At 35.1% G+C, this 16,775-nt stretch overlaps 2 protein-coding genes across 3 annotated transcripts in view; both read left to right on the top strand.

Annotated features, from left to right (window-relative positions):
• The window catches only part of LOC124644981, a 28,725-nt gene extending 26,417 nt beyond the window's left edge, over positions 1-2,308 (top strand). Inside the window, exon 5 of the mRNA XM_047184681.1 lies at positions 2,131-2,308. Within this exon, the coding sequence (XP_047040637.1) occupies positions 2,131-2,187 (57 nt within the window). The 3' untranslated portion in view covers positions 2,188-2,308. The remainder of the gene's footprint in view (positions 1-2,130) is intronic.
• Positions 2,309-4,502: 2,194 nt separating this feature from the next.
• On the top strand, positions 4,503-15,081 carry LOC124644982 (ankyrin repeat domain-containing protein SOWAHC-like). 2 transcript variants are annotated; one of them, XM_047184682.1, is made up of 9 exons: positions 4,503-4,870; positions 6,593-6,682; positions 7,221-7,226; positions 8,333-8,405; positions 9,051-9,143; positions 9,766-9,849; positions 13,647-13,840; positions 14,287-14,403; positions 14,742-15,081. In XM_047184682.1, exons 1-9 carry the CDS (start codon positions 4,862-4,864, stop codon positions 14,844-14,846), a joined length of 771 nt encoding a protein of 256 aa, XP_047040638.1. In that variant the 5' UTR covers positions 4,503-4,861; the 3' UTR covers positions 14,847-15,081. The 2 variants fall into 2 exon arrangements, with proteins under 2 accessions (XP_047040638.1, XP_047040639.1); XM_047184683.1 differs by lacking the exon at positions 9,766-9,849 and having other exon boundaries at positions 4,512-4,870.
• Positions 15,082-16,775: the final 1,694 nt, after the last annotated feature.

A 16,775-nucleotide genomic window follows, 5' to 3' on the forward strand; every position in this document is an offset into this window, starting at 1 on the left:
CAGTCTGACCGTCTTCCGATCATGGGAATATGCACAGCTCCACCTTTTATCTACGTTTTTTACAGTTTAGTAGGTAATTCGGCGAGGATCACCGAACGGCTGGGATGATGCGATGTACATTATGGGTACTACTCCGAAACTTTTAATGTGTCTTGATTTTACTTCGATCGTGCGGTATCGTGGGAGCGACCTCAAATAAAAAAATATTATTTTTATGGTGACTACACTTTGAATTACTATATCTTTTGGATATTGGCATTTTTATAAGGTAATCATGCTTATTTATTGGGTTGAAAGTGAATATTGCGGAAGTGGGGTAAAACTGCAGTTAAGGAGATGCACGCGGTCAAGGACTCAGACGTGTAGATTGAAAATAGAAACAATTATTAATAAAAAAGTTTTCAAATGCCGCTTTGGACGTTCTTTGTATAGCGCATATGTACATTCTAGTGATGACCAACAACATCAAATAGGAAGAGAAACTGACTTTTTCATTTGTATGGATGGAGCTTCCTTCAAATAATTACATCTGCCAAATCATTTAAAACCTTTCGAGGCACGCTGCACGTAGAGCGATTTCTGGGAATAGGCGATTAATTTATGGTATTTTATTGCAAGATACACTTTTGAAAATTATGAGATTTTTTGCCAACAAAAGGGTAGTTTTGGATACGATATTTTACCGTACTTTTTTAATTTCTAATTGTCTATACTAATATTATAAAGAGGAAAACTTTGTTTGGTTGTAATGAATAGGCTCAAAAACTACTGGACCGTTTTTAAAAATTCTTTCACCATTCGAAAGCTACATTATCCACGAGTAACATAGGCTATATTTTATCCCGGTACGGGCAGTAGTTACCACGGGACGCGGGTGAAACCGCGGGAAAACGGCTAGTAATTTATATAAATATTATAAAATAGTTGCCAGACATATCCATATCCATAACTTTTACCTAAGCATTGCACTATTTAAAATACATTCAGAAAAGCCAGAGATAAAAACAGCGTTTTTATTTAATACTTTATTTACATTTTGTACAATGGCGAACTTAACGCCTTACTTTTAAGTATAATAAGACCGAAGAGCATGTAATAAATACACCAATACATCGATTTCGAAGTGGCCGGTGCCTGTGCCCTCCACTATGTTGTAGTAGAGTATTAACTGGCTGCGGTTGCTGGTCTGTGGTCTCCATCGACAGATTCCCGGCTCCATCAGCCCTGGGTTCTCCGAACTATTAAGCCAGTAACATGCAGTCCTCTTCGTTGCATATTGTTGACAACTCGTCGCCATCCTTAGCAATAATTTAATATTGATTTCTTAATAGAATTTTACTTAAGATTAGATGCGCGAGGCATTCCCTATCATTATGTGAATTACGCTGTCGATATTTTGCTGATAACAACTAACCACAAAAATGCTTTGTGGTTACAACATTATGAAAAAGGTATCCTGTTATGCATATCTACGCGTATGTGAATAATAGGTTTGAAATGAAACAATCAATGGTCATGATTGAATAAAGGCTAATAAAATGCATATTCTCTTTACCTCTCTCCTCTACCTGTTTTGGATCTCCGTAAACGATTAGACGATCTTCTTTTATTTTATCTTCATCCATAAAAGACGTACCAGAACGTAATTGCAGTAATTTGGCCAAAGTTCGTAAACCTATGATTTCTTTCGGCGTTAATGAGTTTTGCTGTAGCTACGTACTAAAAAAATGCACTCGCGATTGATTTCGAAATCCTTTGAATACGGCAAACTATCTTTTCTAGCTATCATGGTTCATCTTTTTATTTGCCAGTCGATGACAACCGAATTTAAAATTTTGAAGTCTCAATATTTTGCCCAGGCATTGTCAGAGTTAGCATACAGATCTTTCATGGTGCAGTCTTTAGGACCTGCACGGAGAAAATCTGTTAACACACTCTGTTGCTTCATGATATACAGTCTGGTGACAGACGGACGGACAGATAGACAGCAATGCCTCAGTGATAGGGTCATGCTTTCCCATTAAGGGAGCAAGAACAACAAATCTCCCCATATTTTCTAGAATAAAGTTATTAGTTATTTAGTTTTGATATGCCTGAATGCTTTTTAACGAGATGTTTCTTTGGTTTCAGGATCCGTTCACGGTAAGTTTTCTTCAATTTCAAGATTTTTGTTGCCATATTCAGTAATTCATACCAAGTAAAATTTTCGGAAAAACTCTCAACAAAAGACAGAAGTAAGGTGTTCCAATAAGTCAGTGTGCATGTACATAATTATGGTACGTATATCTTAAAAGTAAAGGCAAAAACTAGGAAGGCTTCTCAACATTATTAATAATCATCGATAAATCCATTTTATTAAAACATTTTTTTATATCAATAATTATAAGTTTTGTTTTGTTCTTATTTCTCGGTACATACAACTTGGCTGTCTTTGCTCGTCTACAGGGTGTAAGTATATATTTTTTAATATTTGCTTATGTCTACTAGATTTCTTCTTTAATTTTTCTTCGCCTTAGTTGTACAATCCTTACTAATGTTACCTATAGAGTGAGTTACACCGTTTAACTTCAATGACAGTAGGTAATTCCACGTTTCAATTCCAGAAGGGAGATTATTTTAAAAGTGTATCGATAGAGTAGCTTGGATTTTAAATATTCGATTTTTTTATTTTTGAAGTTTTGTTGTTTTTTATTGCTTAAAAAATTCGTAGCTTTTCTATACTTACTAATATTATAAAGAGGAAAACTTTGTTTGTTTGTTTGGTTGTAATAGATAAACTCAAAAACTACTGGACCGATTTTAAATATTCTTTCACCATTAGAAAGCTATATTATCTACGAGTAACATAGGCTATATTTTATCCCGGTGCGGGTAGTAGCTCCCACGGGACGCGGGTGAAACCGCGGGAAAACTGCTAGTAAGCAATAAAACAAACAAAAAAATGTTTCCTCTTTGTTATATTAGTAAAGATGTTACTCGGGGATATAGCTTCCCAAAAACATCTGCCTAGTAGTAGAACCTGGTACCTACTTCGCCTGAATGAGAACTCCTTAAGAAGAGGCTGTTTTTTTTACGTTAAGATTTAAGTTTTATGAACTTTCCGTAAACTTATATCCCTAGAAACTAGAATAGGTGCTAAAACATGAACGGTTTTGGTGCTTGATATCTAGATGCTGAAATAGCTATAGTTTCTGAAATATCAATAAGAGGAAACATTGCTTTACATAAGGGTTGCATATCAGTGACGAAGCAGACCAACAAATAAGTTTCGCGTAATGACAAAACTTAAAAGGCATCCCAGTTTAGAGATTGTTCCAAATATTCACCAGTCACTCTTTCTAGGCATAGGTGTATAGATAATGATTAATAGTAAGACTGAGTTCGACACGTATATCAACGTCGCTGTCAACCTATATGCATAATTACACAGTGACAAGACGATAATTAGTGGCGTGGAAGACGCATCGTTCCGCGGATCCTAATTGATGTACATGCAAACGCAATCAATATGACGTGCTAGCGGATGTTGCCCGGCACACGGGGACATAAGCCGTGTCCTCGCCATTCCTGGTAATAGTCACTCGCGCCAAACAATACTACATGACATCTTGTCACAGTATTACACCGTAGTCGCCTTTTAGGTATATCGTTCTGTAACGGATGTTTTTTCCTCACTTTTAGGCAAAGTCGCCGTCACAATAGGTAGTTAATTAAAAGACTTAGGGATCGCTAACAATGGAAAATAATTTAAGATTTATATTCACGTTACTCTAACTAAATATAAATAACATCTAAGACCCTCATACCTAAATCAGTTACTTAATTTATATTATAACTTTATTCTTTTTTTTTCTACAAATAAAATTCGCTATTATATAGGTAGGTAGGTACTAGACGGTGTAATTTTGTAAAGTAAACCAAGTTAACACGTATTGTATACCTTTTACTGCCATTGGTCACAAAACATAAAATAGCTTTTTAAAGACCTAAAATAATGGCCCATAACAATTTACACTTTTGGATGTACGGAAGTCAAATTTTATAGGTGTTGAAACTGGTTTTTGAATATTTTGTCAATTTAGCACCTGGATCACACGAATATCTTAAAACATAGCACTGGTATATGCACTCAGGCCATTGTTTCTAAGCTTTTGTTAGAAGATGAAACGTGTACTGTCTAAAGATAATTTACACATGCGATCAAAATTAGGTTCACCTATGCCTCGAAAGATACGAAGCAACAGCGGGAGCATCATCAAGTAAATATTAATTGTGAATTTTATAAATAACTGTACAATATGATAACCAACCGAGTTAACTTATGATCAAGCTGTAATTGTGAATACAGCCAGAAATTATTTATTTACTGAAAATTATTTACTAAGCAAGATTGAAACATTATTATTTAAAACTGACTAGGAGAGATTGCTCTTGGCTTCCTTTGTAACTTCCAACAATGTTTTAAGGCAGTCAGTGAACTGTAAAGTGTCTAGGCCTTTTTAAGTCGTTTCCCTTTAAATGATAAGTCACTCGTTTGACGCAGACGAGAGATTTATATCGGGCAAATTGTAAAGCTTTGCTTTGTGCACGAACCACGTAATCCTGTTTTAAATTTATTAGGTTAGCCGACAATAAATTAGTAAATTCTGTAGTCCGCTGACCCGGAAACGTCGCTTTAATGAGATTTTTATTTTAAGGATATTCAAAGGACCCCGGTTCTTAACAACGCTGCTATGGTAACATTTTTATGTCGGGCTATACAAGTTCATGTATCATTATGTAGGATTAATTACATTTCGACTTTGTTCCCGCATGTCGCTCGCCGGTACCTGCCGCCGCTGATGGTGTGAACGCGTACAACATGCAGTATGTAAGTATATTTAATTACGTGTAAATTACACCTGTAGTAAAACATTCATAATACAGTTGCAGTGTGCCCTCCGGCTGGTATAACAAAGAACTGCGCACTAATGACCTGATAGATGTTCGACTTATTAACAAGGTGCTGGTACATATAACTTAGCGTTATGGAAATGTTATTTCATATATATTTTTTATTAATAAAATGAAATTGATTATTTACCGAAGACGTAGAAAAACCGCTAAGTTTTATTACTGCTTTCAAAAAACATTTTCATCTTATATTGTGCTGTTAAAATAATCATGTCTCAAAGTGAGCTCAAATGTAACATCGGATAAAGGGAATATCTGTATAGAATGAAATTGTTTCAACCGATATTGACGTAGTCAACTCTAAACGCGTAGGTAGATAGATACGTGGAAAATCGTGCCTGTGCCCAATGTGCGCTGCAAATTAACAGCGCTTCCCCTGGGGCCAATATTTCTCCGGGCGACGTCGAACCTAGGACCGCCCGCCACTAACTACCCCACTGAATCAGCGACGATCACGCCTACATCTTGTACATACGCCGATTGGTACGTAACTCGTACCCTCGGCTCGGATAAAGTAATATATATTCGCAAGACTTAACTGCTGACTGAAAACCTTGGCACACCAAGGTGACGGAGATTTTATGGGCTCCGCCAGAGCGTGGGTCAATCGCATCAATATTAAGAGCTGTATTTGTCGACGCTTTTTCCTATCTTTTGTGTACCATATACCCATGAAAGTAATACTAATCAGATACCTAAGAGACTTTTTTGCGGCGAATGCAATGTGCGAGCGTGAATTAGTAATCGTATTCACAACAGTGATATCGAAAAAAAAATGCGCCTAGCCGCTACACCGATTTAGATGCCCGGTGTCAGTTAGTTAGAGTAATTACTACAGGGCTCCCCCATGTAGTATCACAATGGACGGTCCCGGGAGATGCTTCTCAGTCGGTCTCCGTCACCACTTTCCAGATAGGCTCCATTCAAAGAACACTTAATAACTAAAACAGTAGAAGATTGTTGGTAATTAAATCCATGTTATTTGTAGCTAATATTTACAATTTTGCATTAGATTAAAAATTTACAATTGAATAGGGTCGCGTAGTAGGTAGTGACTTAATATCAGACTCCCGATTTTGGTAGACTAAATAACCAGTCAAACAAGGTTAAATTGTTAACTCTTACCTGCAGTTAAAAGCAACCTTCATCTAAAATACGGTTTCTTAAATTATGCTCGACTTACCATAACGTTTTAAATATTAAAATGACCAACGATGATAGCAACCTAATTCCTATAACTATGCTAATAACACCTACCTTTACCAAAATATAATCTTTAATCTGGATGCAAATCATCCTAATGCGTTCCGATTATAAAAAGCTATAATTTCGGCATTATATTGTCCATCAAAGTGTTTTACATATATAAAAATAAAAGACTCGCAATCAAGTAATTTGTTCCTCGACCTACTAAACTCTTTTCGTGATGGAATCGAATTTAGATTTTCGGATCAGCATATTTAATTTCATTATTAGGTATTATTTCGTATCGATTTCGAAACCACTATAATTAGATTAGCGTTAGGTTTATAATATTCAGTAGGTATAAATGTCAAAATGTGGTGATTTTTGTTGAACAACAACGCTTTAGAAAATATTGAGAGACTTTAACAGATTTCATCTGCTCAATGTATTTCAGACGGCAATGCATTGGGCTTGTAAGCGCGGTGATGAAAATTTGGTCAAACTCTTGGGCGGAGTCACTAGGCAAGTGGTCAATGAACGATCGGTGAGTGAATCCTAAACTAATCCTGAATCCTTGTGAATCCCAAACCGTTACTGAATTGTTGGTATTTAATTTCAACATAAGGGAGAAAAGAACCCAAAAAGTACATTAAAACCTACACTTAACACGAAACAATCGTAGGTTATAATTTGCGCAGACTTTAACGGCCAGTTTCTTCATCAAAAGTTAAAGTTAAAGTTATGGCTAAAGTAATGTCTAAAGTAAAAGTAACGGTTAAATTCAATTTTTCTATTAGTTTTGCTGTCACTTTAGCCTTGAAAAAACGAATTTGACCGTTACTTTTACTTTAGACATTACTTTAACTTTAACTTTTGATGAAGAAACTGGCCGTAAATGGTCTTAAGTTAATAATGTGTTAACATCCACAGTAAGCGTAATTGCTAATTTAACTGTTACCTAGAAGCTTTTATGTCCAATCAAATTTACTTACTACGGGTTATTTTGCCTGTTTTACTGTATCGTTAAAGTGTCGTTACAATCTTTTTCATGTGGTGTTCGGCATCGTCGGCGACGGAAGTAGAATGGGGTAAGTCCGCTGAGCATTTTATAGCTGAACTACTTGTGGATTCAAGGGAAGTGGTGGTAAATTTATCTGTGCACCACCCACGATTTAATGTTTCTCTTTTCCTCATAAAGCTGGTAGTCTTTTATGACGACTTTATGTTTGTACTTACATGACTTAAGAATAGTACTCATTTGGCACCAATAAATATTCATTCAGTGAATATTTATTTAAGTTCTCATGAGTTTTGAGCGACCTTGTTTATGTTTATGTGTACGCATAGATAGAAGTTCTAGTTTTACAACTCCTAAATTGATTAACCGGTCTAACAATGCGTGCATGCAGATCAGAAACATCGAAAGATGTTCGCATTTATGATACGGTTTCAGGACAAACAAAACTTTCTTATAACAATGTACTTTCGATTAGTTTACTGTACAGCTGTCGCTGTTATATATTCAGTAATATCCAACTGAGTTTAATATCTATCGGGTATAATATTAAATATAAGTATTGGATTTGCAAACGGAGGCAATGTATGAGAACCCGGGAGCAGATGTGACCCTTTACAAGTTGGTGTAAGCGCGCCTCATACGCCCCCGCGCCTCCCTCTTGTTCAAATATTTCATATCTCATACCATCATACGGTGCAACCTTTGTGGAGTTTTTATTTAAATACCTTGCACAATCTTCATTCTCATACCTAATTTTATATCACATAGTTTTCATTGAATGAAGCTAAGTAAACAATGAAATTCCATAACAGATGCACTATTTTATTGCTTGGAGTTAAACGTATTTTTGTATTGTTTTTATTGTATTTGATTAATGACTAATTTAATGTGGCATGTTTTTGGATATCATTTGGTTTATTTGATAATATATTTTTTTAGAATTTCGATACAGATTTAATAGTCCTGCGTAAGCCTGTAGATATTATTAAAATATAAAATGTTAATATTCATTTATCTTCACCAAAGACTGAGTCAAGACTTACGTATGTTACGTAGGTACCAACTAATCTAGATAAGTAGAAACAACTTCTAAGATTCTGTAGTTCCAGAGACTCGCTTATAAACCGCAGACAATGCGGTGAGCCAAGTCCTAATGTATCTATATTTATTTTACAGGGATACACACCTCTGCATATCGCGATGCAGTTTCGTCACGAGAATGTTTGCAAACTATTAGAAGGAGTTTATGGTAAGTCATCATCACTTACTACGTCAATCAATGTAAATGAAGCTCCAAAATGAAGCTGCAGCAAAATAGAACGATAGTCACGTTCTAACAAACTAATAGCACGACCTATCTGGGATCTCCATAACTGCACATTCCTATAAAATGTGAACGATTGATCAATGCCGGTTGGTGATTTCAGACTTATACTTAGTACAGGTTTCCTCGAGATGTTTTCCATCACCTTTAATCAGTCATTGGTATCAATTTATACATAAGGCATATTTTGAAACGAGCTTTCATTTCCTTAGGGAAGTCTCTTTGCGAATGTCACAGCGCCATCTGGTGTTCTCAATGAATGTTCACTACACTTTATGATTCCTACTTGTTAAGCTTCCCCGTGTCAAACGTTGTTCAACAGATGGCGTTAACGTCAATGAAGCACTTGCACAAGGTGCATCCACATCCCAGTTATTTTTTGTGAAGCAACAGAATACAACATAATGTTATGGTGTGGATGCGCCTTTACTAAGTGCTTATAAGTAAAACAACAACTCGTCATGAAACGATTCACCCAACCACGGAACGATCGCACCAAGAGTTGCTTAACCTTATGATCGATCGATCCGCGTGGCTTTGACTTTGACTTTTAATTTTCGTATATTTCAGATGCTGACCCGAATGTTCGCGATTGGTCGGGAAGGAAGCCGAGACAGTACCTAGTCCACATGGACACATCACTGTCACCAGGATCATACAGAAGTATGCTGCTCACCAAAAAATACCTACTTAAGTCTTTATAATTAATTGGGATCAGTCGCTAATAACCTTTCGCGTATAAGTGTTTTGTATTTTATTATGATTTTTTTTATTAAACTAACGCATATGAACAGTTATAGAAGCTACTTCAAGTAGGTAACTACATAAAGGCATATCGAAATAAAACCAACGGGTGCACTACATAAATTCGAAAATCTTTATTCCGGATGTCACAAGAATTTAATTAACTTCAGAACGGTTCAAAATTCAGATATATTATTATTATAGTTCCAATTTTGTATGTTACTTATTTAACTAAGCAGTCTAATTCTTGGGAATTAAGATTATCAGAATTTAGGTGTTCCCACAACTAACAAATAGGTGCAATACATTAGTTAGACTTAGATTTGGTCTCATGATTACACTCACAATAAAATTGTGATCAGGCGTCACAAAGCTGTCATGAAATATTTAATTACATTTCTAGTTATAATGTGATTTTTGGTTCAATAATATGTATTTCTTTATAATAATTAAGATGTTTTCAGTACTGACTTTCGTAGCTATACCGTGATCAATAGGGATGTAGCACAGCGAGGGTGTCTAAGCAGAAAATATTTTCCAGAAGCAGACTCATATGATTTACGACGGACTGTTACCTCTCCTCCGGTCTTAAGAGTCACTCCGAGCTCGATTAATGCTCAATCAAGTAAGATACACAAAACCGTGTCTGCGTCCTCCTCACAGTGCTTACTTGCGTGTATCAATTTCCTACTCAATCAAATCATAATATCAGTGTTACAAATATTATGGAATTCCATTTCATTTTTCATTAGGAAAAAAGTATAAAATTATTATGCTCTGTTTATTTTTCATCATTGCCCAAAAGTTGCTGATGAAAGAAATAAGTATGCTAAGCTGTGTGATATTATGATTTACCCCTAACGTTCGCACATTTCAGGGTTGCGGTCTTTGTAAAGTTCTACGCATTGTAGTTAGGGGGTCATTGTTATCTTTACTTACACCTTATTATCTTTTATGTAAAAATGTTGTCAGTCCAAAAACCACGAACTACAATAACTAGTGCATCGTATGAAAACCACCAACTCAAGCTTGTTTTCATACGATGCGTTAATTTATTAACAGTTTGCTGGATAATTATCGTGTCTAGCTAGACTAGGTATATAAATAAGTGCAATTTAAGCTGAATGCTTCGGCTGGTAGCGGGAAATTCAGATTAAAATATTTTTTGATGTTTTATCTAAGTCAGTTATTTAAGTAACAGTAGATTTGCGTTTGTGATCTTATCATTCGTTATAATAATATAATCAAATGTAATCCGATAAACTTTTTAATGTTAAAAAAAATTAGTTTATTGGATTAAATTGTAAGAATTTACTTTGGGGTAGGTGCACAAATGATAAGATCACGCCTCGTCTAAAACATATATAAAAAAGGAATTCCTGCTACCCCAGTCGTCTAATTCACGTTAGCTAAAAGTCTTCCTTAACCTTCCTACTGTTGTTGTCAGCTACAGTTTATTTGCTTTTTCCAGGTATCTAGTAAATGTAAACATAGCGTCTTGTTATATTCGTGCTATGTAGTAAAAACTTCTTTGAATGTGTTCATTATAATTTGTGAAATTATAAAATTGTAAAGGTAAATGATTCCCATTACATAATGTAGGTATAAATGTGAATAGGTAGGTCAATATTGGGCTAGTTTCCTTTTATCAACTTCAGAATACTGGAAATTCACACTCACCCGATACACATTTTACAGCTGGCATTCGTAGAACGAAATCATCAGACGCATAGTTTTTGCAAATAATCATAAACCAAAAAAATATGTTTGAACTTGAAAAATATGCTGTGTACTCCGTACAGATTTAAAAAATGCTTCTTCTGATTGTCTTCTGCATTTGAAGAAACCTTTCAATCTGGCAATCTTTTAATACAGAGATTATTAAAACAGCAGCCGTGTCAGGTAATTTTAACGACTTCCAGAAGAAGAGGAGATTCTCAATTCGACTGTTTTTTTGTCTTTGTTACTGTATTTCTCTAAGACGCCTGGGACGATATGGGTAAACTGTTCTCTCTTTATGTTACTCGCAACCGAAAGAAACTCTGATAAATCAAGGGCAACTCTCGAAAATTGTAGGAACGCATCGGCTGGCAACTTCATTTTCGTATATAGTGTATTTAACATCAGAGTGATAGTATCGACTTTATCATTCTGATGATAGAGCGACAGGCAGTGGAGGGTCCACATCAGTATCTTCCACATGTTTCGTTTCGGTTGGTTTTGGTTTCGTTATTCTTATTGACAGATTTTACTCTGTACGTGATGATTGTCCTAGGTATAATTCTGACTACTTTTTCAATGTAATTGTGCTTTGATACTAACAGGATTACACATTTCTATATTATCTTTTGCCTACAATGAATTACTCTTATTAATTGTCTTTCTAGTTCTGTTGATCTAATAGTAATTTGTTCAATCTTTTCATACTTTTGTGTGTAGGACAAATTTTAATGAATATTTCCGCGTTGTCGTATCAATGTACTAAGTTCAGTTCTTTGAGTTGAAGTAGACATCTTCAATGGGAGTAAATATTCAAAACAATATAAATATAGTGACAACAGTACATTAAAATACAGAAACAACAGTAGGTACTGTAGCGCGTGGCGCGCTAGGGACCGGGGATCTTCAGGATATTCAAAGTGAACACCCGTCCTGAAGGGATTCCAAATTGTAGCGCGTGGTGCGCTAGGAACCGGGGATCTTCAGGATATTAAATTAAAACATTCAATAATAACTTTAACTTTGCGTTTATTCGCTGACTCGGGGGTGAAGTGCCACACACTTCAGTATAAAAACTTTTCTATTTCTATTTATATCATTGTCCGGCCAGTATCAATTACAATTAATAAAACCTACTTCTAATCTACTTCAGTACTACATCTCTACAGTACCTACTAATATACACAAATTAACTGTTACTGAATTGTAGATGAGAGAAGAAGGAAACCAAACCCAACATAATATTATGTAGTTGGGAAAAGTTGATGATGCGGTAAAAATACGAGCCTCAGTAAGCTTGTTCTCGAATGCTGCATAACTCAGGTTTTCAAACTTAGAACTAGAAAATCTTGGACGCTGCGCACTTTTGACATTTCATCTTGTGTGACTCAATATGTGTGTGTGTAGGGAATAAGAGAATTACTAATAGGTACACTTTTGCAGTTCAATTGAATTTGGATATCTTTTCCATGTAATAACATCCTATCGGGACGTCGCTACACGATAAAGGAATCGTACATCTTAGATAATTAGAAAAACGGACATCTTCCGTAAAAAATGGACGCATCGAACAGCAGCAGAGTTCTTAACTTGAAGCTCATCTTAATTGTGAAATATTTATTGCATTTAGACTCAAAGGTCGAATTAATACCAAAGTGCCAATTTTACATCTAATGTATTTATTGTGTGTTTGTTTTGTACTGTGGTATATTTTAGAGAACAATTATCACTAAGTATACATAAAATACCCACTATACATAAAATAACCACTGTACATAAAGAACAATTACCACTGTACATAAAAGGCACAGATTTTTGGTAAATACTTTGTGCATAGTAAATTAACTCTGTCAGTACCAACACAAATGTAAATAGACATTACTATGTAGAATATGTTTGTATCTACAACACTTATAGGTAACGGCACAAATGAACAGCACGGCATGGGCACAAGTTTTTAGTTAGCAGCAACTCGCTGTCAGGCTTTTTATATTGACATTATAAAATGAATAACACGACTTAAGATGTTGACAGCACCTAAAACAAAATACGTACAAGAGAGAAAGAGAGAGAGAGAAGCCTATGGACGCGACAGTTGAGAAGTCAAAAATAAAAATTTTCCAAATTCTGTATTTACATATGGACTCGTTAATGTTACAAATTTTATCAATGTACGTCTATAAGTAATACAGATAATTTTGTTGGAAGATCATTTTAAGAGTTAAGTTTACAATAAAAAAAAATCAAGTGAATTTGTATCCAGAAAACTTTTAGAGAACATGTTTTGAAATTAACAGGGTTCTCAGAAATATGTTCAAGATTAATATGAATTTTTTCGCCGTCAAAAACTATATAGATTTGGCCAAAAAAATGTTTGAGACAAGCCAATTTGGGCTGGTAAGTTAATCGCTGTGTAGGAACTGCGCCATGCCCTGCCGTTCATGTGTGCCATGACCTTAAATGTAACCGCATCTATTACTTACATAATAAGCTTTTCTGTAAATAATTATTATATTTTCAATGTCACTTACGGTAATAATAGTACTTAAAATGTTTGATCACTTACCTTTTTAATTATATTATAAAAAACTGTATATTTTATAAGTCTTCAGAGTTCAGTTTAATAATAAGTTTATATTCATTATCAACATTCATTATACACCTGTAATGTAATTGTTTAAATCTAAAGTGCATCATTCGCAGAAAAAGAAGGATTTCTCCGCATTGGTTCGCTTAACGTGAGAGTGAAGAAAACAACGGAAGCGTTTAGCAACTTCCTAGGCGTGGGCGCAACTAGGTCTTCGGCATACTTACCTAAGTCAGCTCGCGACCGTGAGGAACGGCGGTCGGAGGATAGCGACCAGCTCAAGAGTTGGGGTTCCGCTGACAATATACAGGTAACATTATTCTACGCTTGCCTACATTCGCGTAAATAGCAGTAAGTTTTCAATTATTTTATTTGAAATAGAATAGAAGTGAGTGTTTGTCGTTCATACTTTTAAAATAGAAATCTGTAATTGTAATAAATTATAAGTATTTAAAACTCCAGTTTTATTTACTTTTTCGTAGACAAAAACAGTTTAAGTTTAAGAAGACGAGAGTTTTAACCTTAACACTACCAGTCTTCTTAAGAAGGTAGTCTGATTCTGATATTCCCTACCTACCGTACCAGACCGGCTCATCTATCTTCTTGTAAATGAATCTCTTTATGAAATTTAAATACTCATTGTATTGAGAATCCGAATATAAAAAGTTCACTGTCTGTTTTTGTGCCATCGCTATTTTGAAAAATATTGTTATAAAATTCTCTACAGTACACTAAAAGTAAAATGATGTTGAACAGAAAGACGACAAACTGATGCCACCACCTAATAGTAACAAAGTGCGCCGCCGCGGCGCTAGCGGTCGCCGGGGGATCGGAGCAGCGCATAGCCGAAGCACACCGTCTACACCCGACCAGGTATTTCAAAATAGTAATAGTTATTTTCAGCCCAGTTAAATAACAAAGAGCAGCCCTGAGAAGGCTTGTAATGTACCTTACGTATTAATGATAAGTATGTACCTACCTTTATCAGAAAAAAAGTTTTAAAAAATATACTTTAGACCTCGTTGAGCTGTTACATGCATGGGAATGCCTGTGGGATGTAGAATAGGATTTGTACAAAGCCCACCAAAATTTTTCGAGGTACCGTACCTACATATAGTGGGCCGGATTTGAAACATCTCCCTTATGTATGACCAAGATTTCGATGAACCACCGCTGTAATAATAATCATATATTCTTTTAATCTTCTACAGCCACGAGCTCAAATTGGTGTGAGTGAAGAAGGAGACTCCGATTCAGACTCCGCTGCAGGATTCCACTCAGCATGGCGACAACAAAGAGCTTCGCACTGCACATAAATATAAGTTATCAGATACATTGTGCCTTATCCAGATACAAAAAATTACTTCATTTGACATGGGCAGCTGGACCAACAAAATATTTTTTGATAAAAACCAAAACCAGCATGAGAATCTATTAAAATTAAATAATAATTAATCATTTAAGCAAGTAACAATCATCTTGTTCTATTTAAATAGAAATGAATTGAAAGATGAGTATTTTACATTAACATAATGTAGTCAGATCTAATTACAATAGGCATGATGACAAATTTTTAAATTCCTTTGTATGATGTAGGTATACGTCTATTTTATATGAAAAATTATTAATTTTAAGAAAATGCGAAGTTTTTTTATCAAATAATTGCATTTTTCTCTGTCCACTTTGAATCCGGCGCGAAAACGCTTGTCAGTGTCATGTCGTCACTTGTGACGTCACGACTGAAATTACAAGACGCAAGTAAACAACGCTCGTGCAATAATTAAGTTTTTTGTGTTATTAAATAATGAATTCGAAAGGGCATAGCTGTTGTGGGGTCCCCCAGTGTAAGAACACATCCAAAACAACTCCTGATGAGTTATTTGTGTACGTTCCTCACAATAAAAAAATACGAAACAAGTGGCTTAAACTTGCAAGGCGAGATTCAAAAGCAATATTGCCCAGGGTACAACTTTATTTTTGTGAAGATCACTTTGATGTAAGTTATTACATAGTTCTCTAGATTCTAGCATAGTTTATAATGTAAATAACTATTTCGAGGTTAGGTTTCATCTCTCATTGTTTTTTAATTAAACTAGTATACTTACGTGGAAGTTTTAACATTTCTAAATTCAGCTGAACAAAAATCTTTATTTGATGCCAAAAACTTTCCCAGCATTATGATATAAATTCTAGGCAAATTAGCGCTCTTTGCCTTGATAAATCCGGGCTCCATAACTCGTGTTATAAACAATTAATTAATTAAAAACAAAGATCGCAGTGGAAGTTCACAATAACGAAATGTGACGTTCGCGCGCTTTCGCGCGAGTTGTTTTGAGAAATGACGTCACGAGCTCTGATTGGTGTTCAAGATATCATGGCGGATTGCCTTATTTCGTAATTTTATTTTATAAAAATACATATTAATCACATTATTAATAAAGAAAACAATGCGCGTTTTATATTCCAAGCTTCAAGTTTAATTTAATAAATATATTATTTTAATGATTTTTGATTACTGTCATCATGCCTATTGTGATATGTCCCCAACAACATGAGTCACAGAAGGAGCTCCTCGTTACAGAAGAGGAAAAACTTACCGCAGTCACAACAATGATCAATGGAAACAAATTGAATGTCTGAGAAGAAAAATAATGACCCTGACTTCATAAAAACAAATGAAAGTCTCCACTGATCGATTCATTGATAGTTTACAAAGTTAAACATATTGTAAAATGTATTTTTTGGTGTACTTGATGTACTGCTTTCAAACGTTTTCTAAAGTGCCTTTTGAGAACCAATTGCATTAATTGAGGAGAAGACATGTAAGCATGCGATCTCAAGTTTTGCTTCTAACGCGTAATTCAAGTTAAAAGCAAGTCAATTTTGATATACGTTTAGATTACTCCACTTTGTTAGCGAACACCTTATCGCGTTCAGAATTAAGTTTGACAATAGTAAGCAGGTCCATGGGGCGTTCACATATATAAAATAGTGACTCTCATGTACTCAAACTGACGACCTGCTCAAAACGCGTTGGAACCAAAATCTGGGATCGTGCCATTACATAGCTAGCAATAACGCGCCAAGCCGAATCAAAGTAGGTACATCTTCATTATTCCACACAATTGACATGCTACTTATAGGTATTATTATATACATTTTTATTAAGAAAGTATCCTGACATTCCATATTAGCAATGTTTTGTGTAAATTATTTGCGATTGCAGTCTCTAATGTGATATTTTA

The sequence above is a fragment of the Helicoverpa zea genome, chromosome 31, assembly GCF_022581195.2.
Source record: "Helicoverpa zea isolate HzStark_Cry1AcR chromosome 31, ilHelZeax1.1, whole genome shotgun sequence".
NCBI lineage: Eukaryota > Metazoa > Arthropoda > Insecta > Lepidoptera > Noctuidae > Helicoverpa > Helicoverpa zea.